The sequence below is a fragment of the Pelobates fuscus genome, chromosome 6 (genome assembly GCF_036172605.1).
Source record: "Pelobates fuscus isolate aPelFus1 chromosome 6, aPelFus1.pri, whole genome shotgun sequence".
Lineage (NCBI taxonomy): Eukaryota > Metazoa > Chordata > Amphibia > Anura > Pelobatidae > Pelobates > Pelobates fuscus.
In genome coordinates this window covers 166,710,541-166,734,536 of record NC_086322.1, presented here as the reverse complement: position 1 = coordinate 166,734,536, position 23,996 = coordinate 166,710,541, and the positions used below count along the sequence as shown (strand labels likewise).

The window sequence follows — 23,996 nt, the reverse complement described above, 5'->3', positions numbered from 1 at the left end:
CAAGAAGTACTGACAAATGTTGTAGTAACTTAACTTGCACTAGTAAAAAAAAAAAAAAAAAACACCAGTGAAGGTTGGAATGGGTAAAAATGCTGCCTTGCTATTTTCTAAAAATAGAGTAAAACGATGTTGCTTATTGCTTGTGTGTTTGTCTATATGTATATATGTATGTGCATATATATTAGTAGTATAGTTGCAGATGGGTAAAAAAGGGAATGGGAGCACACCCATAATCAGTGGAGTAACTACCATGGTCGCAGGGGTCGCAGCTGTGACCAGCCTCTCACTGCAGGGGGCCCGGACGCAGCCACGACCCCTGCGACCCTGGGCCGCCTAGATGCCGCCCCCTCCGTGTTCCCCTGTCATAGGGGGGCCCAAGAGGTGGCCCGCTTGCCACCTAATGGACCCCCCGGTGCGAGGAAGAGTTACTGTCACATGCGGCGAGGGAGCTGTGATCTCTCTGATCTGCTCCTTTGCGCGCCATTTGCTGATGCCAAGAGCCGGAATATGATGTCATATTACAGCTCCCGGCATCAGTAGACAGCCCGCGAGGGAGCAGATCAGAGAGAACACAGCTCCCTCGCCGCATGTCACAGGAACTCTGCCGCCCGCCGCACTGAAGCCCCACTGGACCCCAGGGACAGGTCCACGCCAGTGCTCCAGGTAGGGAGGCTGGGTGGACATTAATTATTAATAATTTGTGTATGTGTATGCAGGGGCGGGCTGGGAAGGGGGGCAGGGAGGCCGTCTGCATCCAGCCTCAGGACTCAGATTTGTCACCTTTCCTCACTCTCCCTGCAGCCTGCAGTCAGTGGAGTCGGCTGGCCTCTCCTGATGATGTCAGGAGGAGGGGGACGTGACTTTCACTGCTCTTCTCACAGGACCACTGGGGAGTCTGGGAGAAGAGCAGAGGAAGTCACGCCCCCTCCTCCTGACATCATCAGGAGAGGCCTACTTCACTGGCTGCTACTGTATGCTGGTTGCTGCTCCTGCTGGCTGCTGCCCACCCATCCCAGGCCTATGGTAAGACTTAGGGAGGGGGGAAACACCCCTCATCAGCCCTGTCCCCTTAGTCAGCCCCTGTCCCTTAGCTCAGTCCCTGTCACCCTTCTTCAGCCCTGTCCCCTTCTCAGCCCCTGCCCCCCCTCCTCAGCCCCTGTCCCCTTAGTCAGCCCTTGTCCCCTTAGTCAGCCCCTGTCCCCTTAGTCAGCCCCTGTCCCCCCTCCTCAGCCCTGTCCTCTTAGTCATCCCCTGTCCCCTTAGTCAGCCCATGTCCCTTACCTCAGTCCCTGTCACCCTTCTTCAGCCGTGTACCCTTAGTCAGCCCCTGTCCCCTCTCCTCAGCCCTGTCCTCTTAGTAAGCCCATGTCCCTTACCTCAGTCCCTGTCACCCTTCTTCAGCCCCTATCCCTTAGTCAGAACCTGTCCCCTCCTCAGCCCTTGTCCCCTTGCTCAGCCTCTGTCCCCTTGCTCAGCCCCTGTCCATTTCCCTTTCTTCAGCCCTGTCCCATTCCTCAGCCCCTGTCCCTTTCCCCAGCCCCTGTCCCTTTCCCCACCCCTGTCCCCTTATTCAGCCCCTATCCCCTTCTTCAGCCTCTATCCCCTTCTTCAGCCCTTATCCCCTTCTTCAGCCCTTATCCCCTTCCTCAGGCCCTATCACCCTTCGTCAGCCCCTGTCCCCCCCTCTCAGCCCCGTCCCACCCTTTCGCTGCTCCTTTCCCCCTCTCAGCTCCTGTCCCCTTCCTCAGCCCCATGCCCCCCACTACAGCCCCATAACATCCACACTAAAGCTCCTCTCCCCCAATTGCAACTCATATCACCCACACCACAGCCCCTTTCCCAAACTGTAGCCATCAACCTACTTCAGCCCCTATCCCCCCTACATTTCCTAATCCCCCAATTACAGCTTATACCCTCCACTACAGCCCCTGTCCACCCCACTACAGCCCTGTCCCTTTACTCAGCCCCCATCTACTGATTTTAAAAGTGTAACGTTTGGGTGTATGTGTGTGTGTATGAGTATGTGTATGTGTATGTGTGTGTGTGTCAGTATATCTGTCTATGTGTGTGTCAGTATGTCTGTGTGTGTGTGTGTGTGTGCGTCAGTATGTCTGTGTGTGTGTGTGCACCAGTATGTCTGTCTATGTGTGTGCCAGTTTGTCTTTGTGTGTGTGTGTGTCAGTATGTCTGTCTGTCTGAGTCAGTATGCCTGTAACAGTGTGTCTTTCTGTGTGTGTCTGTGTGCCTGTCAGTGAGTGTGTCCGTTTGCCTGTCAGTGAGTGTGTGTTTTTTAATGTGTGCCAAATCAGCAAGTGTGTGTGTGCCTGACATTGAGTGTCTGTTTAGTTGACTGCCCCCTCCTTTCAATCACCTGGGAATGGTGTTTTACTCTCTTCTTGGTGCAATGGGCCACTTGACTGGATTTGCCCCCCAGGCCTAAGACTGCAAGCCCTCCCCTGTGTGCATGTCTGATGTGTATGTATCTGTAAGTGTATGTATCTGTAAGTGTATGTGTCTGAATGTGTATGTGTGTATGTGTTTGTCTGTGAGTATGTGTGTGTTTGTAAGTGTATGTGTGTCTCAGTGTGTGTATGTGTGTGTGTCTGTAAGTGTGTAAGTTTATGTGTGTGTCTGAGTGTGTGTATGTGTTTGTGAGTGTGTGTATGTGTTTGTCTGTGAGTGTATGTGTGTGTCTGTATGTGTATCTGTGTCTCAGTGTGTGTATGTGTGTGTGTCTCAGTGTGTGTGTTTCTGTAAATTTATGTATGTGTGTTTGTCTGTGAGTGTGTGTGTCTGTAAGTGTATGTGTGTCTGTGTGTGTGTCTGAGTGTGTGTGTGTCTGAGTTTATGAGTGTATGTATGTGTGTCTCTACATATGTCTGTATGCATGTCTGTATGTATGGGTCTGTGTGTTTGTGTGTCTGTATGTATCTGTCTGCATGTGTATCTGTTTGTCTACATGTGTGTGGGGGAGGGAGGATGGGGCGTGTGGGGTAGGAGACAGATGTATGGGGGACCCCCTGGGCAATTTTTGCACCGGGACCCCGTGGTTTCTAGTTACGCCTCATCCCATGGTGCTACTATAAAGGCCATTTTGGGGTACAGTGGGCTTAACATAATATGGCCAAATGTTGTAACTGAACCCCATTTTTTTGTTTGCAAAGATAGGTGATTTTAAGTAGCCCTGTAAGATTTAAAACTGTATTTAATTTTTGCATGCACTGTTCCTTAATCTATAGTTTCAGTGGCATAAACACAATGTTACAAATATAATTGAGTATGATTACATGTATTACTAGAGTGGCTTAATTACATGCTACTTTGGGTTTATACATTTATACAATTGTGCTTTAGATATAAAATTCTTCTGCTATATTAGATTTCTAATATTTTAACCTCTGACACATTTGCAACTGCATTTATTTATGTATGCAAAGCTAAATAAAACAAACACGCAATTCTCTAGAATTGATCAATGCTGAGGCAGTCCTGGTTTCACTGCTTTGATACATAAGGGCATACCAGTAGCTATTCACAGTATAATCTTAATTGGAAAATAACTTTACAAATGTAGAATGGTGCCCTTTCTTGGATTAGCTGAAGTGGTCCTTGAACAATATTGTAACAAACAAATAGATTTATGTTTGTTCACCATTTCCTTCGAACAGAAGCCTCAATGTAGAGGCACAATTTTTTTTTTTTTTTTTCTCAAGCTTTTTTTTATTGATGCATGCGAATAATATAATACAGAAAAAAAAGAGTTATGGCAGTTGTACACAGATATACCAAATTTGTCAAAATCACAATAGAATAAATTCCTAGTTAAATCAGCCTCAGTTTTAAAATATTATATAACAATACAAATTCATGCTAGGTAAACATGTCTAACAGCGTGGTAAAAATACACATTCTGTTGCAGGAAAGATGCAAGACATGTGGACTACTCTATAAGTATAGACATGCTAATATAAGACTAGCTAGACAAACATGTCTACATGCATGATATAGGCAAAGCATTCAGACATATGAGCGGTACTGACCTGGTGAGTCTAAGGTAAGTAGATACATGCTAAGTTAAATACCACATATTTAAATCAAGCATAAGAAATGCAGGGATCCACATTATAACTAACAGGAGATTCTAATAGCATTGGTTACACATGCAGGTTAATGCTCACAAGAACATAAAAGAAAGAACTTAAAGATGTTCGGGTAGCAAGAGATAAAATAATACAATATGGCAGCTATAGTGGTCATATAGACTCTTTACCCCAGCCAGTAGCCATCAACCTGTGTGGGACTAGGTAATCAGCCGATCCCCAAGCTCTTTAAGCTGAATTGGGATTTTGAGAGTCCACATGGTAGACCAACCTAGCAGTATTAAGGCAGGACATCTCTCCAGTCCCAGGTCTTTGTAAAGGCCAAAATCTCAAGGCCACAGACTTCGGGTCTCTAAAAAGTCCAAGTCCATCTCATATGGCAGGTAACAGTAGGCTCTGTTGGTTTTTCGCCCGTTTTGACTGACCATCTTCCGCTTGCGTAGATGTTATAGTGGGGTGAAGTCCCGAGAGGTCCTCAGCCCAGGAAGGTAGAAGATGGGAGGGTTAGGTCCCTGCTTCAGTGTTGCACCTGGAAAGGGTCCATCTGGCCTCTGATTTTCTCTCTTGTGCTTCTTCATCTGAAGCAGGGTGGGTGAGACCACTGATCCCTTCTCTATTTGAGCACAGAAGCTTGTAAAAATTGCCTTCCTCTTCATCAAGGATCTCCTCATAAATTCATGCTGATCTCCCCAGGCCAGTGTTGGGCTCTGCAACACATGTGTTGATTTATCTGCTATCTTAAGTAGCTTTATGCCACCCAAGCAGCAATCAGGAGCAGTTCTTGTTGACACAAAGGGCTTTGTGAACAATCCCAATGGAGAGCGGTCCAACCCCACTGGTCCAAGGGGGTGTGGATTGGGTCCACAAGGCATTTTCAAAAGTGAGGAGAGTGGCCTCCTCTCCCTAGCATCTGCACCCCATCTTCCGGTAGCTCAGAACCTCTGATGAGGTACCAATCGGCTCATGGAGACAACCTCTATGTGGGTAGTGCCCTGAGGCAGTTATGTCTGCCCGATGACTGGGGATAATCCTCGAAAATCAACAAGATGAGCGGAAGCTCGTTTGGCACAAGTCCACTCAGTTAGATGGTTAGCCTCTGCCTCCCAGAGGCACAATTATGATTAGAATTATTTTATAAGCTGTGTTGTACTGCGAAAACACTTCACTAAAATCTAAATTAGCTATTTGGGGGAGGGGTGGGGGTGAAAATGTAACCCTGGTATATATTTATTCTTGGTGAGTACACTAAGGCTTGCAGTGATTAGTAACTTTTAGGGCCTGAATAGTGGCATAGTGCTTCATGTTTTAAGCACTGCATTTTTGTTTTAAAATAGCATGTATTTTACGAACTGTACAAAATATGGCAAGATAATAATTTTGTCCAAAGATGCCTAAACATTGACATCGTCTAAATTTGCATTATGTATGTTCTTTATGTACTCAGATTTTCTTTACATAAATAGTAGGAAAATAAAAAGAATTTGAGTTTATAAAATGTGCCTTATCATGCAATCTTTCAGACTAGATAAACAATATTTTCAAAGAGGCACATAGAGTTGATGAGACAAAAAAAAATGTTGTCCTGCTTTTGGAAATTTCTAACAATTCTGCTGCTATTTTTTAGAATACAACTTCTCAAAACATCAACCAGAATATGAAGAGAATGGCAGTATATTTTTATCATGACTATATATCATTTTTGTCTATCTAAAACTGAACATACATACTGCATCCTGTTCTGTTATTATAGCCTCTTCCATTATTATTATTTTATTATTTATATAGTGCCATCAGATAATTGTCTTTAAATTATCATGTATGCAGTGTTTGCATTTTTGCAAATTCTTCCCTGTCTTCCTGTTGGGGAAATACTACTGTAGCATATTGATTGTTTTTTATTAAATGACTGTTTAAAGGACTATATATATTTAAGTATAGCTATACATTGCATACCATACTCTTGTGTATTACCACCATTTGTGCCGTATTTACTGTGCACAGTGATGGTTACATATTACTCTGAACTTCCCTTCTTGTCTGTGAGTTACTGTATACAGCAGAGGTTCCCAAACTGTTTAGGTTCAAGGCGCCCTTAATATTTCAGTATTTTTCCAAGGCACCCCAAGTCAAAATTTCTAGGTTGCATATCTGTATATCGCTGCAGCATTTACTGGTGATATAGTGTAATGTACAGTGCTGGTGTTTGAAGGGATGCTTGTATACATTTATTGTGTTTTAATACAGGGCTGTGTTTGTATGTAATGTTTGCGTTTGATTGCAGGGGTGAGTCTGAATGTAATGTTCACTTTTAAATGCGGATGAACATTTGTGTGAAGTATTTGAGTTTGAATGCAGGGGTGTGTTTGTATGTAATATTTGTGTTAGATTGCCTGAGTGTGCTTGTATGTTGTGCTGGTGTTTGACTGCTTGGATGTATGCACATACATACATACTTACACAGATATTCATGCACATTAACACACAGATGCATATAAATACACCGACACATGCACACAAATTCATATAGAGACAGACATATACACACATATAGATACACACTGAAATATAGAAATATGCACCCTGACATACACAAACATTGATACATGCCCCCTCTCATCGGTTGCAGGGTTCCACAGGGCGACCGGCCCCCCTGGAGTGATGGGCCTTGTCACAGCTGCGACCCCTGTATGTACGCGACACACATACATACAAACACACACACACACACAGACACATATATACATACACACACATACATACAAACACATACATACATACACACACACATAAAGACACATAAACACAAACACATATATACAGACACAAACATACATACAAACATACACATACAGAGACATACACCCAAACAGACAGACACACACACATACATACACACACCCATACAGGGGAAAATTCCTCCCAGTGTCTGATGTCATCTCAGGTAGTGCTGTTAAAGCTCCGCAGTGCTGACCGGGCCCCCTATAAATCTATAGCTATTGGATGGCCCTGACAGCATGGGCCACCCGATGGATCCCGTCACGTGCAACCTCAGCAGTTATACCACAACACATGGAGGCGGGCACCCAGTCGCAGGGGTCTGCAGGGTGGCTGGGGTCCTTAAGTGATGGGCCCGGTCACAGCTACGACCACTGCGACCACGGTATGTACGTCACAGATGCCCACACCATGGCACAGATACACACACTGACATGAAAACATACACCCTGACACACCTATGCACATACACAGATGTTTGTGCAGACACAGAAGCACACTGACATAATATATATACACACACAGATGAACACGCTGCCACACTCACATTCATACATACACTCACACTCATACACATACACACACTCATACACATACTCATACACACACTCATGCTCACACATATACTTATACACATACACACACTCATACACATACAAGTGATTTTTTTTTTTTTTTTTTATCTCCAGTCCCCCTTTAGTTACCTTATGTGCCAGGAGGGTGGCTTGGAGTCCTGCTGCTGTGGGAGTGAGGGGTCTAGAGCTCTCCGTGCTCTTCTTCCCCCATGCTGCCGCTGCCTCCTCCCGCGCTGTCTCCCTGCAGGATGTCACTTCCTCCCAGCCAGCCGACATTACAGGGGCCCGGTTGTGGTCTTAAAGGATCGGCACACAGTTTTAGAACCGCTGGTATACAGCATCCGTCTGTGGTGGTTTTTTTTCATCAATTCACTATTTTTTTCTAGCTATGGAATACTTGCCTACAGTTGCACCATCGTTTACTGTTTCTTGTTGTACTTTTGTAGTCCTGTGTAGGGCTGTGTTTTCTAAACATGGAATTGTAAGTTGAATTGCACAATGGCTGATTTGAAGGAAAAAAAATCTTCAACTATTGTCACAGTTTTCCATTTCAACCTACATTTTACAATTTGGTTTCCAATTCACTGTAATTCATTGTTTTGTGTATAAACCTCTTAGTGCCTATTCCTACTTAAAATAATAGTAACCTTCTTTCTTTTAAAGTGGCTGTCACCTCAAACTTATTTTTCTCCAGTTGTTTCCTCTTTTTTCCCCCTCTTTCAGAATCTGTTCTTCTTTTCTTCCTTTCTGATCTATTTCTCATTAAAAACATGACATTAAAACATAATTATTTCTCATTAAAAACATAATTTTCCCACCATTGACATTCTTGGCAATGGGTAGAGTTTCAGGAAGCTTCACTTCCTGTGTAAAGTAAACTTTCCCTACATACTCTCCTTTCCATTGAGTCCATAACCAGTACCATTTATTGTCGCTTGTGGCTTACTGGGCTTGTGCAGCCGCATTTGTTTCCATATCAACCTAACAGATGCCTCACACTTCTCACAAGAGTTCTTTGTCTTTTCTGCGACATTGCGGAAAAATGTCCTGTTAAAGTCTGTGGATGTTCCTTTTTGTAGTTCTATGTTCTGGTTCCATTTGTGTTTTTTACTGGTTTTATGACTACAATGCTGCCCCAATCTTACATAACTCACCTCCTCAAGCCTTATAAAGAGCCTCTAATTGTGTGATATAAAAACTCTAGAGAGTCTCTACATTGTCAAATGTAATACAGGTCTCCATCGGGCATGCACGGGAAAGGTAATGACCAAACATTACTACCAGTAGTTAGAAGATGGTGTAAGGATTAGTAGTTAGAAGATGCAGTAAGGATTCAGGACTGTAAAATAAGATGAATAAAAGGTGATTTGGGGGCAAATTGGGCAGAAAAATTACATTGCGGAGAGTGGTGTGGTTAGGGGGTGGGCGAAACACCCCCATGGCCATGACAGAGCTGCTTTGTTGTATATAACTGTAGTTGTGTGATGAAATTGGAGCAATTCTCTAATGATGAATTTCTGTAAAAGGCAGATCTTATTAATTCATATAAGCCCAGCTTTGACCTGTCTGTGCCCTGACTTTACTTTCATCCTCATAACTCGCCTTTGATTAACAGCAATACACCAACATAAATACTGCTGATACTTTAATAATATGATCATGTAGGAGTATGAAAAGTCAATCAGTTGCTGTTTTGTGGTTGAGCAATTCACGACTAGATTACTCTTTATAAAGAACAATTAGATGAAAGTTGAATAGAGACATACTCAGAGACTGCCATGACCAAATGAATGGTAGAGTTAATACATTAATATTATATGATTTAATACTGTATTAAAGTAGAAAGGTGTAGTTAGTTCTTCCTCTGCCAATGGTGGTTATGGGAGTGTAACACAAGTATTCTAATAAAACGTATTTCAAATTATTTAACTCCCTGTATTTTAGCAGGGGGGGGGGGGGGGGGTACACTATATCCAGACATTCTCAGAATACCGGCACATCTCCTATAATTACAGTGCCACCAACCCTTGTCCTAAATGTAGCATCTGGAGCTCTATAAAAAATCCGTAATCCTTTTAGTTTTTATTCTATTGATTCAGCAGGGGGCGAATAACTTGTAATTTATCCCACTCCCTGCTGATAATTGGCAGCTAAAAGGTTGTTATAACGGTTGCATTAGCTTAGGAAAAGTCTGTGTTTATGGCATGGTGAATAGTGACTGTGCTAATTTGATTAGGGAACTGAGCCTAGGGTAGGGGTACCAGTAATTGTATACCCCTGCCAGCAATGTGGCTGCCAGCAGCTCCACTCCTGACAGCATATTGCTATATCTCCCAAAGTGCGTCTAATGCAATCAGCATACTGACTGTTGTAAAGGGATATTTGGACTAAGACATCTTTTATACTAGAGCTTTAGCTTTAAAATAAACCATGTCCTGTTTCATTCAAAAATAAATACAATTGGAGCTTGGTCTGCTTTCTGAAAAATCCTAGAGTAAGTGTTTTTTTTTTTTTTCTAAAACTATATCAATGGCATTCAGGTGAATGAAATTTCCTGACGAATATGGGAAAGTGATTAACTGTATTTTAAAACAGATGTTCTTGTAGGATATTTAGGTCAGCTGGGTGTTATAAAACAGAGTGAATGGATAAAAAGGCGACTGTCGAGAACAAAGTCTAAATCTGTACATGAACCTGACAGCAACAGGGTTTGCTGAAACAGATATCATTGTCAGCTGAATTTTCGACTTTCATTCATTTAATTCCCAAATGTGACTGTCATTACCAATGTCTTCCCTGATGTTGATTAATCATTATGGTTTCTGGCTGTTTGTACAAATTATAGTTCACATCCCCTCAAAAGAGATACAAAGCGCAGTGACAGCTGGCCTTAAGGAAACTCTTTAAAAAGAAAAAAAAAGAAAGAAAAACCCACAGAAAAGCAGTCTGAGATAGGAAATAAACAGTTTATTTTTACACTCTAATGACACAGCTACTAGCTAATGACAGATATACATGATCCACACGTTTGGCTTCTAGATCCTTGCAATATCAATGAGCATCACTTTCAGCACCATTAAGTGTTTTAACAACCAAACGGCGGTTTAAGGCAGGCTGGCATTTTTAGACTTCGGATACAACAGAAAGTGTACTTTGAAATCAATATCTCTTTTTATTCCCCCCCCCCCCCCCTTCCTTGTCTGCGTGCCTGTCTGTCAGTTGCCTTCTGTGTTGCCAGCAGCTGCCACCTCATTGAGCTCAGACTGTCTCCTTGTGCTATACAGGGAACAAGAGACCCACTGTTTTTGACTGGTGTGACGTTTCCCTCGGAGTATCCCATCTATGAGGAAACCAAAATAAAACTAACGGTGTATGATGTCAAGGAGAAGTCTCAAGAAACCGTGAGTATCAAACTGGTCTTTTCATTTTCTCTGCCTCGTTCAAGTTCAGGGCTTCCTGGAAAATTATAGCTAGCAGCTAAAAGGGTAGGTGTATTGAATGTGCCGTTATGTATCCAAACTGGCCCCTTGTATGCATTAAAAAACATTAAGTGGAGGTTTTGGAGCCTGGTGAACGCTGCAGATTTTGTTTTTCCTCTAGCAAGCTACATTGACTGAGCAATGGTTCTTTAAAAATGTATTTCTAACATCCATTTTTTATGAACATGGCCTTTTTGCTGTGAATGTGACCTGAGACGCGTTACAGCGAGTCTCTCTCTCTCTCTGCTTTTTCATGTGCATGGCACAAAAGAGGTTAAGTGTCGGTGTGTTTAGAACTCATTGAAGCGAGCATCTTGCTTTTGTACAGCGAGAGAAAAAGAACAGATGGATTAGATTAAAGACTGCAAATAACCTTACAAGAAATATGGCTCGTACAAATGGGCCTCTTCACAGCAATCTGCTAACCTGTTATATCAATGTTAACAAAACATTTAGCAAAACCATGTTTCATAGAAATCTTCATCATTCTTAGCATTCCCATCTATCTCTGACTAAGCCTGTGGGAAAGTTTCATTCAGTGTATTTCAAATAGTAATTTTCCCAGCTTTATCTGTGTTTCTTTTTTTTTTTTTTAACCTTCAGGAAGCCATAATATGAATGTGCGATGTTTGCTTCAATTGCCTATTTCTGCTTTAACAAAATGCATTTTCTGTTAAAAATGTGTATTGTGTGGAGTAATAACTGACTTTCAAGAAGGATATTTTGACTTTAATTCACTTGTAAAATCACTACAACTCACCATTTAAGTAGCAACCCCCTTAACGCAGGGGTTGCCAATACTAAAGCACAGTAGATTGAATGTTCCCTGGGGCCAAAAAGCTAAACATGCATATTTATATTTGTCTTGTTCAGTTTTTTTTTTGTTACTTCTATTTATATGTATAATTATCAAAGGAATTATAAGCACATTTGATAATATATTGTTTCGTATGTATGATATGTACTTTGATGTCAAGGGAGCTATGATGCTTGGCTGAATATAAAGTTTGTTTTCAGGACACAGTAGCTTTCTTCATCCCTGTTTTGTTAGATCATTTTATGGTACATACAAAATAGTGGAAATCAATGGAAAGTGTTAACACAAAATACTGTGGGTTGTTCATCAATACAATACTGTGTCATGTGAAAGTTTGTCAGAACTTAAGGCAAATCTTCCTTGTTTTGGTTTGTTATATTTTGTAGACACTTGAGTGATACTTTGGGGCCACCCTTTGATCAGAAATAAAACTTCAGTTATCAGCTGGTGCAGGTTTGCAAGGTCTTAAAGAAGACATGTAGGATCTTTCCTTGACTGACAGGATGTGTGAAAAGTCTAGACACAGGCTGATGCAGTAGGGCTGATGTGAAGAGATGATGCAAACACATACTACTAATATCTCCTGAAACACATTTGTTAACATCGTCATTTTGGACGAATAATCCCGCATGACTATAATGTTCACAATTTTCCTGCAGCTGCAGATAGCCCTCATTCTATAAGGAAGGGATGCTCTGATCAGGAGCACCTCATTCTGTTTTATAAATTCAGTAATTCATAATCCAACAGCAGATTAATTTAGGAGGTGTAAAACTGTTCTGTAAATTTATAGTAGCCACACCATGCCCGCTATTAGTTTACATACCGCACGGTTCCATGTATAGGGAACCAGGTTACAAACACTGATCGGCAGAGCTACAGTCCACACATTGAAGGGGAGAGTGCGCCGTCCATGTTGTGCATCAACTTGTTCAAAATTAGAGACTTAGAAAGTTGTAAGCAGTGATCAGATTTTGTATAACTTTATCATGTTCCCTCTAAGATACCTTTTTAATGTTGACAATTTCAACTTACCTTTTTTTTTAAAATCTCTTTTACTCCCTAATGATCCTTTAGCATATTTCTGCACTTTCCAGTTCCACAATTACATTTTGCTAAATTGTAATACATATATAAAGGAGCACACCATAACTACTACAGAACCTCCTCATGACAGCCACAAGCTCTCCATAGAGGACGTAACCATCACCTGGCAAACCCCATTTAAGTCAAACCATTAGCAAATGGAGGAATTGCAAAAGGAGTTTGACTCCTTAATTGTTGTTTTGCCACCCCCGCCACATCGTATGGAGAGCCAGAAGTTCTCTAAATACAATGGAGGAGCATCAGGGAACTCCCCTGGCACCATAACCACCACATTTTATTTATAATGCATATACATATTTTATTTCTGCCACATCCTTGCTGAGTCCTAATTTCTTTCCAAAATCAAGGGTAGAAAATACACTCCTTGCACATACTTAACCTCAACTGCATTATCTTCAAACACTGGCACATGGTTTAAATGTCCTCATTCAAGATGGTTATTAAACAAATGATAATAAAATGCCCTAGAAAAGAACTGTCAGGGAACACTCATTGCCACTTTTGCACCGCATCTTAATTGCCCATCAGGGTTATTTATTAAAGTATGAATTGTAGGGAAGTCACTATGAAATTACGAATTTTAGGCCTAAATTACTGAACTGGAAAACATTTCCAAGTCATTTACCTTTCCTGCTCAATTATCTTAGCTTAGAATTTGAAATTTCCTGTTGAGTTTCTAGTTTAGAGTGTATCATAACCCTGTATCATATTTTTTTTTTTTGTAATTCTTTATTTCAGTGACAGAAATTTCAGGCATGTGTGCAGTACTTGGGCTTACGTAGAAGCCAAAATTTGTGTTTTATAGCAGTTTCACATTGATACAGAAAAAAGACATTGAGTTGTTAGATGATAATGCTACTGACCAGAGGTCTTCCTTGTGGTCTTGTTCTGTCAGGGTTTTTACATTTGTATAGAAAACAAAACAAATTTAAGTTTAACCTTAAACAACATGAAATCAAGAGGTATGGTAGAGAGACTCCGTAACCTTGGAGTTCTCTGTAGAACTGCGGGAGAGGGAAAGTAGCTCCTTTCGTGGTATGATCCCTAGTTGATGTATCTACGTCTGTGTTCCTGATGAACCTGTGTTACGAATGAGTGGTCTGTCGTCCCCCTTCGCGACTGTTGTCAGCCCAGCAGCTTTTCTTTGTTCATGTCTTTCAGGTAGGTGGGTTGGGTAAGTGGATGTGTGTTTGGGAGGTTATCGTTGGGGTGGGGAATGGGGTTTTGTGGTCTTTTTCTCTATGGGAGTGCGTTTCGGTCTATTACAGTATGACTCTTTCTGTACGTCATTGGTCCTGTAGTCTGGTTAGTTTTGTACTCTTTTGTGGGGTTACGGGGGTTGCCACAAGGACAGTGGTGGCCCTAATTTAGTGTTATGAGTGTGTACGTGCGGGTGGTAGGTAGCGCAGGTTTTTGTTGTTGTGTTCGTTTGGTGCCTCTGGCGTTTCTCCTGGTGTTTATGTTGGTTGTTGAGCCATGGGCTGTGTTTATCGTTCTGTTTGGCCCCTCGTCTTTGCTGGCGGTGTCCTGTAGTGATGGGCTAATGTTGTGTGTGATAGGGGTGTCTCTTGGCCCATGCTTCCGGTGGTCCCCCAGATGTTCCTACCATGTTAAGGCGGACGTTGTCCCGTTCAAATGGCATCTCCGGTATCAATGCTTAGTCTGTTGTCGAGGTTTTTATTACGGAGGAGGATAGGGGCAGTTTTGGGCGTGTGACCCTGAACTAGGTCTCCGTGTGCGGTTGTTGTGGTTTGCTCTCTGTATCATATTTTTAAAGTGAATCTGTCACTATTTGGGTCACTCAGCTGAGAACTGAGGGATCTGTTCATCAGTTCTCCCGGATGCCCCTCTCACGACCATGTTTGACCCAGGGGTTAGCTTTATTTACTGTTTTTGATGGATTGCCATCCCCCCTGTGTCTTCTTTCCAGATGCCCCTATCTTAACGTATCTAAGATGGCAACAGAAAATGGTATGCTATGCCCATGGCTGGGCATTGATGTAAAATTATGCATATGCTTAATTCACCCCCTTTTGGGGCCTGTGATTTTAGATCACTTCAGTAGACTCTCACGATGGTGTGTTAGTCGGTTGAGAGGACAGAATGTGATGTGGCATTGGTGGGGGGTGAGTTCATGTATCCATAGAAACTTAGAATGTAATGGCAGATAAGAACCATTCAGAACATCTAGTCTGCCCAATTTTCTAAATACTCTCATTAGTCCCTGGCCTTATTTATAGCTAGGATAGACTTATGTGTATCCCACTCACTGTGTTAACCTCTACCAGTATAGCTGGGAGGCTATTCTATGCATTCACTACCCTCTCAGTAAAGTAATACTTCCTGATATTATTTTTAAACCTTTGCCCCTCTAATTTGACTATGTCCTCTTGTTGTGGTAGTTTTTCTTTTTTTAACTATAGTCTCCTCCTTTACTGTGTATCCATGACCAATAACAAATATGACAAAGGCTTGGAGCTTAACTAAAGATTCACCCCTTGTCCACTTTTGTCAAGTACTGGTTCTACATAAGGAAAATAGGTCCTTACATGTATAACATGGAAAAAGTGTTTAACCCCTTAAGGACACATGACATGTGTGACATGTCATGATTCCCTTTTATTCCAGAAGTTTGGTCCTTAAGGGGTTAAAGTGTTTTTTTAAAAAATCATACAAGGGTGGAATTGAAACATGCCCAACAAAAGAAGTGACAAAGCCTCAAATTAAATATTTTAAATCAAATAGTTTAAAAGCTTGTCCGATAAATGGAGCAAAATACTGCTATCTTGGCTTGGGAGAATAAATATTCTTAGATCTTATTCGCTTCCCAAGTTGGAGTATCTCTTCTTAACAATACCTCTTAGAGTCCCCAGAAAAATGTTAAGGTTATTCCACAGATTGTTCTTACTATACGTTTGGGGTGGAAAGAAACCCAGAATTGCGCTTGAAAACTGACAACTAGCAGGGCCAGTGCAAGGATTTTTGCCACCCTAGGCAAACAAAAATTTGATCCTTTCCATCTTTCTTGGATTGTTAAAAACACCTATAGGAATCTGAACATAGACAATCTAGTAATTAACCAAGTTTTTCATTCTATAGATCCAATAAAGAAGATTTTTTTTCCTCTTGTAATCAACTTTCTATGCATTTATGGCCTTGAAATTATTCATGCAAGATTTGAATTTAACTGGTTGGTTAGAGGCAGGATTAGTAAGAATAAAGGACATTTATTATGCTGGTAGATTTTGCAAGCACTCATACTTACAAACAAGATCAGGTCTCGATAATAAAGAACTACATGTACATATATGAGAATATTAGACTTCTTACGCAAAGTTTTAATAATAAATAACTTAGATATGCTTCTACTCTGTGACTATGGAAATATATCTTCTAAGATCAGGAAAGCCATATACTCCCTGAACCAGAATACAAAACCAAGATCTATCATAGAATGGGAAAACGATATGGGAAAACGTTTTCTTTTCAGACCTGGCTAAATTCCTTTAAAATGCTTAGAAAATCTATTCATTGTGTGAAAATACTGGAGACTCTCCTTAAACTTACACACAGATGGTATATGGTTCCCACAAAGTTATGCAAATTTCAACCAAATACTTCCAGCTTATGTTGGAGATGCAATAGTGATCCTGGCTCATTAAAACATATCTGGTGGGATTGTCTTAAACTAAATAATCTGAAATCAGAAGTTACAAAAAATTTTATAGACTTGAAACTAGATATCACACTAACTCCAGAGATGTTTCTTTTTCATCTTGATCTCCCCTGTCCATCAAAATCATTGATATATCTAACCGTTAGTGGCAGTGAAACTTTGTATAGCTAGATATCGGAGAAAGGAGGAATCTCCCAATATACAAGAAATAAGGACACATATTAACTATCAAGGAGTAATGGAAAAAGCAATATATCAAAGTGATTGCAATATTACAAAAAACAATAAGATCTGGGATGTTTGGTTTGCATATTTTAAGAACTTAGTTATTTATATGTACTACATATTACCTGACATTGATACATATTACTACCCCCTGTTATTTCCCATAAGTTGATCCCCTACAAGAACACAATCCTTTATTATATATTATTGTTTCTAGACGAGTTCTTCCTGCCCTCCACTGGTGTCTCGGTACCTTTGAGGTACCTAATGTCTCTCGTATCATTTAATTATTCTTTATGTACATCTTTATATTTCTTTTTATGTTTTTATATTATTATATGCTTTCAATTCATGTTTAATGATCTCTGTTTTCATAATGATAGCTATTTAAGTGCCCAATATTACTATTTGAATCACGCGATATATCTTGTGATCAAAATATGCACTTTAACTTTGAGAATATCACTTGATTCTATATAAACTGTACACATCCATGTATATATATGTTTAAAATCAAATACAAATCTAAATTATAAAAAAATATATATATTTTTTGACAAACTTCTTAATTTATTTAATAATGTGAAACAGATAGTAATATGAAAAATATTGTCATTTTTTCTTTTTTCTTATTTATCAAAATATTAAATAATATGAAAAGCTTATACAAAAATATTAAACTGAGGCAAAGTACAAGCGTGCTAACTTCTACCAGTGGTTCTGTACTGTTCAAAATATATTCCTGAATTTCATGTGTGCAAATAATACAAATGTAATATAAATAACGTAATCTCCAAGCCATAGATGTCTAGTAGATTGGACTGTAAATTCAAGGCTGAACTTGTGATCCATTTTTTTTTTTAGTTTTGGGAATCACATCTACTTTATGTCATTCTGTTGGCATCATTCTTGAAAAGCAAAAATAATTGAAAATTCGGTCAAGTTGCCCAAGCAGGTGTGAAAGTTTAGAAAGGGGTTGTGAAAGTTTAGAAAGAGGTTTAATTTATGGTATTTCTGAAACAGAATAACAAAGTTGTTACAGTGTTTTAAAAGTATAGTCACCTAATTGCCATAGTCCCTAATGGTTTTGCTTTATCAGTGTTTCATACTGAACTTGTATTACTGGCAATATACATAACGGGCAGGCCTGCCTGGGTAGTGGGCATGTCTGCTCGCTGAAGGCTGACAAACACATTCTTGGCTGGCCCCTTTCCTCAAGGACTATGCAAAAAGCGCAGGTCAAGTAGTCCTAGTGCTCACTGCACTAGTGGCTAGTGGCTCTCTGCATGGTCCTAGTGTTCACTGCACAGTACAAGCATATGTAATGATGCCCTCATTACGTTCTGCCTAAGGACAGTTTTTTCTTGTGTCCCCAAGATGTGGGACACCAGGGAACTAAATTGGTATGACAGTACCCCAAAATCAGGACTGTCCCACCAAAATCAGAATTGTTGGGAGCCCTCTGTGGCTCAAAAATTGTACATATTTATCAAACTATCAAACATTTTAATACTGCGCTTTCAGTTTCCAAGGAAAATTAACATAGCTGAATGTTTCCTTCCTCTCGAGTGCCATTTAGCTGCCTTTAATTAAGTAACTCTCATTGTATTAAATGTACACTATGGGTTAAAAAAAACACTAATTATTTGCATGCTAAAATATTCAGCGTAGATTTAAATGAGCTGTAGACAGTGTTTGTTTGTTATGTTGTTATGTTGTAGATTATTGTTTATCTTTGTTATCAGATCTTTTTGATCAGTTAATTGCATTGATATGTGATAGTGCACTCAGATACTCTGTGTTTGTGTTTCCAGTTTAAATAGACAGTTTGTCATTAGTCAGGCATACAAGGCTATACATTAATGTACTTGGTATGAGGAGCACATGCCGGTCTAATCTGTACTGCGCTGCTGGAATGTGATAGGAAGAGACTTCTATCTACATGAATCAGAGTACACATCAGAACATTGTCACTATGCGTGAAAGAATTTGCAAACAGGCGAGCCACAGTGAGGGGTAGGAACGTTTAGCTGACATAGAGTGAAGTATTAATCAAATATGAATGGCAATATATTATATGCTGATAAAGCACTGGTAGTTTAATTTTCTGGAGCTGTATTCCCTGGATATGTATCTACTTGGCATGAAGAGGAGAGAGAAGTTGAATGGTTTTCATTTGTTCAATCTTGAGTTCTCTCCTGTTTGGAACAGAAGGACTTTATGATGCCAATGTATAATGTTTAATAGACATGGCGCATACAGTAATATACAATATGAGTCATTAATCACAGCATTGCCGAAAGTTGATGTCATGTTAAATCGCCTCTTCTTCTTCTTGCTGTAGCATCCAGTCAGCTGTGGAGTTATACATTCACTAGGCTGGGATATTAGAAACAATTTATAAGGGGAAATCAACTCCAGACTTCAAATAAGCAGCAACATAAGTAGATTAATCTAGCGAAGACTCTTATTTGTCTGCGCAGACAAATGTTTGTCATCAAGGGAAGTCGATGATGCAAGGCAAATCTGACTTTACAAATTGAAACTCTTCACAACAACAAAATTCTTCTGCTGGTCAATTAAGTTAGACTATTAAATAAAGCACAATTTAATTAAGTGCAGCTCATATCAAATATTGCTATCCTTGACATGTTTATTTGTGGCCACTTTTTAACTGCGATAATGGGTAACATCTTACGTATTCCATACCCAAAATATCACATGCAGAAAATATTTATTCCTTCCACAACCTTAATCACTTTCTGTTATTAACTTGTTATTAACATGTTGACAATTGTAGCTCCTTTTTTTTATAGTTTTGGAAGGCTGCAGGGCTATATTCAGAATTTTACAAGACAATACTTTTTGAGCGTTGTGCAAACACTTTGCCTTCTCATATTTGATCCTAAATCGTTGATATTGACTCATATATTAAGCTTTGTGTCAGCAGGGAAAATCAGATCCTCCAGAGCCAGAGGACTATATTATTCAATGTGCCGACACTCAATACATCATTGTCATTTTAAAAAGTTAATTAGCATTTTGATATAGGAGACATAGCCAGTGCAGTTAGTGATTTCTATCATGTAAGTTTCATGGCAGATATATACAGTTTCAAAGACAATGCACATAGAGTGTCATACTCTATTGTAATATTGTGCGTCAGCCAATATTTATTCTAAAATTTAACATTGTTCCTTTTCATTTTTAGAGACTATATTTTGTATATATGCAACATTGGACAATATGACAATCAGGGCTGTATCTACTGCAAGGCAAACAAGGCATTTGCCTTAGGCAGCACTTTCCAGGGGGCAGCAAAACATGCCACCCCCAAATGCCCAGGTAAATGCCTTGTTTTATGGGGGCCAGAGAGCTGGCCACCTTTGGGCCCCCCCATCCCGGGTTAGGCGGCAAGTTGTTTCCAGGGTGGGTGGCGAGGGAGCACTTTTCACATAGCTCTCCTGCTCAGCTCCCGGGCGCGACCTGCAGTGATGCCGGGAGCCGGAATATGACATCACTCTGGCTCCCGGCATCACTCTGCGGCGCACAAGGGAGCTGAGCAGCGAGATCACAGCTACCTCGCTGACAGCTTAGTGTGGCCGCCCGCCCGCCTTCCTGCCCAGCAGACCCACTGGACCCCAGGTGAAGAATCCACCCTGCTCTCCCAAAAGTGGGGAGGCTGAGTGGATTTATATTTAAAAAAATAAAAATAATAAATGTGAGTGTTGGGGGAAAGTGTGTGTGTGTGTGTGTGTGTGTTTAAGTGGATCTGCCACATTGAAGCAGCATCATTATATGTATTTATTCAAACTACCTATAAATTGTGTTTTATAAAAAAAAAAACTTTTTTAAAAGTAGATTATTTCAATATGCTGATATTTTGTTTTAAATGATCATATCAGAAAAGATCCGTTATTGCTTCAGGAAGAAAATGCCCTTTAGTAAACTAATAACATGCAATTGGACAAAATTAGGTGTTTTCTGACAACCCCTAATTTTAAAGTAAGTGTACATGTATTCAGATGATGTATTAACCCCTTAACGCCGTTACGGCGTTCTATGCCGTCGCGGCTTTAATGGGCTTTAAAGCCGTTGCGGCGGCATAGAACGCCGTAACGGCTTGCAGCCCCAGGAGCAGAGGTGTACTCACCTCCGCCGCGATCCTCTTCTGGGGGGCTGTCTGAGAGCCCAGGCAGCCCCCCTCCGGCAAATGAGGCCCCCGGGGGCCATGTGATCGCTCTCAAAGAGCGATCACATGGCCCCCTATAGCTGGCTATGGATCTGCCAGCAGGGGGACTGTTTAAAATATTAGACAGTCCCCCTGCTGGTAGGTAGTGTAAAAAAATAAATATAAAAATGTTATAAAATAAATTAAATGGCTTTTTATATATATATAATATGTATATATATTATATATATAATATATATACATATTATATATATGTAACGTCATACGTAATGTATTTTAATATTAATATTAGTATATATATTAATATTAAAATACACTTAGAATGACGTTACATATATATAATATGTATATATATTATATATATAATAGATCTACATATATATATTATATATATATATACGCATAATTACAATAATAAATAAATAAAATAATTAAATAAATAAATAAAATATTGAAACAAAATATAAAATAAATTATATATTCATATGTAATTTCATTCTAACTGTATTTTGTTATTAATATATATATATTGGAAACAGAATACACTTAGAATGACATTCTATATATATCTATCTATATATAAAATACAAATAACCGCAAATATATATAGAGAGATAAATACATATAATTACATAAAAGATTACATTAGTATACACGTAGAATTTATATACCTATAAATGCATATATATTAAAATTCTACGTGTATATTTAAGTAATTTTTTAACATAATTATGTCATTTGATTAATTAAAATTTGATTGACATGCCTGACAACACAGGGAGAAAGTGCAGAGAATTTAATTCGCATGCACTATATTAGACCCTGTAACTCTCCAAGACACCATAAAACCTGTACATAGGGGGTACTGTTTTACTCGGGAGACTTCGCTGAACTCAAATATTAGTGTTTAAAACTGGTAAATTGTATTACAACGATGATATTTTAAGTAAAAGTGAAGTTTTTTGCATTTTTTACAAACAAACGGCACTTTTATGGACTATATTATTGTTGTAATATGTTTTACTGTTTTAAAACACTAATATTTGTGTTTAGTGAAATCTCCCGAGAATAACAGTACCCCACATGTACAGGTTTTATGGTGTTTTGGAAAGTTAGAGAGTCACATATAAGGCTTGCATTTCATTTTTTTGACATTGAAATTTGCCAGATTAGTTATGTTGCCTTTGAGACCGTATGGTAGCCCAGGAATAAGAATTACCCCCATGATGGCATACCATTTGCAAAAGTAGACAACCCAAGGTATTGCAAATGGGGTATGTCCAGTCATTTTTAGTAGCCACTTAGTCACAAACACTGGCCAAATATTAGTTTTTTGCTTTTTTCACACAAAAACAAATATGAACGCTAACTTTGGCCAGTGTTTGTGACTAAGTGGCTACTAAAAAAAACTAAACATACCCCACGTTCAATACCTTGGGTTGTCTACTTTTTCAAATGGTATGCCATTATGGGGGTAATTCTCATTCCTGGGCTACCACACCGTCTCAAAGGTAACATTACTAATCTGGCAAATTTCAATTTGAAAATGGAACGTTCTATATTTGACCCTGTAACTTTCCAAAACACCATAAAACCTGTTAATGGGGGGTACTGTTGTACTCGTGAGACATCGCTGATTACAAATATGTGCATTTTGTTGCCGTAAAACCTAACAGTATTATGACATTTACAGCTAAAATGTGAGGCGGAACTACAAATTTTAAAAAAAAAATCAAATTTCTCACAGTTTTTTTTAATTTTATTCATAATAAATTGTTTCAAATACAAATATTTTATATGAAATGAAAGCCCTGTTTCTCCTGAACAAAATGATATATAATAAGTGTGCGTGCATTTAATATGAAAGAGGGGAACTACGGGTGAACAGACATATAGCGCAAATTCCAGTTTTTGTTTACGTTTTGTTTTGATCAGAACGTGTACTATTGACTCCGTCCTGAAGGGGTTAACCAGGTCTAAATAAACATTATTTTATTTTTTTACTCATAGGGGCTCGTTTCACTATATACAGCTCTGTGGAAATATTTGTACAATTATTTTTCTCATTTTGACATCTTTCAATGTGCTTTAATTGACATTCCTAACTACATAATTTGAGAAATGCTTGTCATGGTATTGCAATTTTATTAAACTTATTTTAAGGCACACAGATGTGTGTGTCATCTCTTCTCCATACCATTTCTTTGTAAATAAAATTAGATTTAACAGCTTAATTTGTAACCCTAGAAGTCTGCATGTGTCTGTAAGGGCTAATGCACTTTTTGTAATGGAAGTGATTTTGCAAGAGCCATACAATTGGGAGCCTGTGAGTGAGTGAGTGTGTGTGTCATTGAATGTGAGTTTGCATGTGTGTCAGTGTGTGTGTGTCTCAGTGAATGTGAGTGAGTTTGTGTGTCAGTGAATTTGAGTGAGTGTGTGTGTTTGTGTCAGGGATTGTGAGTGAGTGAATGTGTGTGTCAGTGAATGTGTGTGAGTGTGTGTGTTTGTTAGTGTGTGTGTCATTGTGTGAGTGTGTGTCTGTCAGTAATTTTGAATCTGTCTGTCTGTCACTCTATCAGTGTGTGTGTCCAGTGAATGTGCATGTCTGTCAATAAGTGGGCACGTCTGTCAGTGCTTATGTGTGTCTGTCAGTGAGTGTATGCATCTGTCAGTGTGTGTCTGAATGATTGTGTGTGTCTGTCAGATTGTGTCAAATCATTGAGTGTATGTGTGTGTGTATGTCAGTGTATCTGAGAGTGTGTGCTGGTCTGTGAGTGTGTGTCTGTCAGTCAAAATGTGTTAACAGGAAGAGGTGTGGCCTTGGCAGGAAGGGGTAGGTAAATTTAAATTAGGGAGTGCCCAAGATCTGTCATGCCTTGGGCAGCACCATTTTGAAATACACCATGATATATATATATATATATATATATATATATATATATATATATATTAGAGTAGAGATTGAGGTTAGGAAGTAAAAATGGAAAAGTAGAAAATAAATATAAAGTGAAATATTAACTTGCAAGGGGTACATTGAAAGAAAATCAGAG

At 39.5% G+C, this 23,996-nt stretch overlaps 1 protein-coding gene across 1 annotated transcript in view; it reads left to right on the top strand.

Annotated features, from left to right (window-relative positions):
- The window catches only part of INPP4B (inositol polyphosphate-4-phosphatase type II B), a 640,126-nt gene that overhangs the window by 195,929 nt on the left and 420,201 nt on the right, over nucleotides 1–23,996 (top strand). Inside the window, exon 4 of the mRNA XM_063458461.1 lies at nucleotides 10,735–10,851. Coding sequence (XP_063314531.1) covers nucleotides 10,735–10,851 — 117 coding nt within the window. The remainder of the gene's footprint in view (nucleotides 1–10,734; nucleotides 10,852–23,996) is intronic.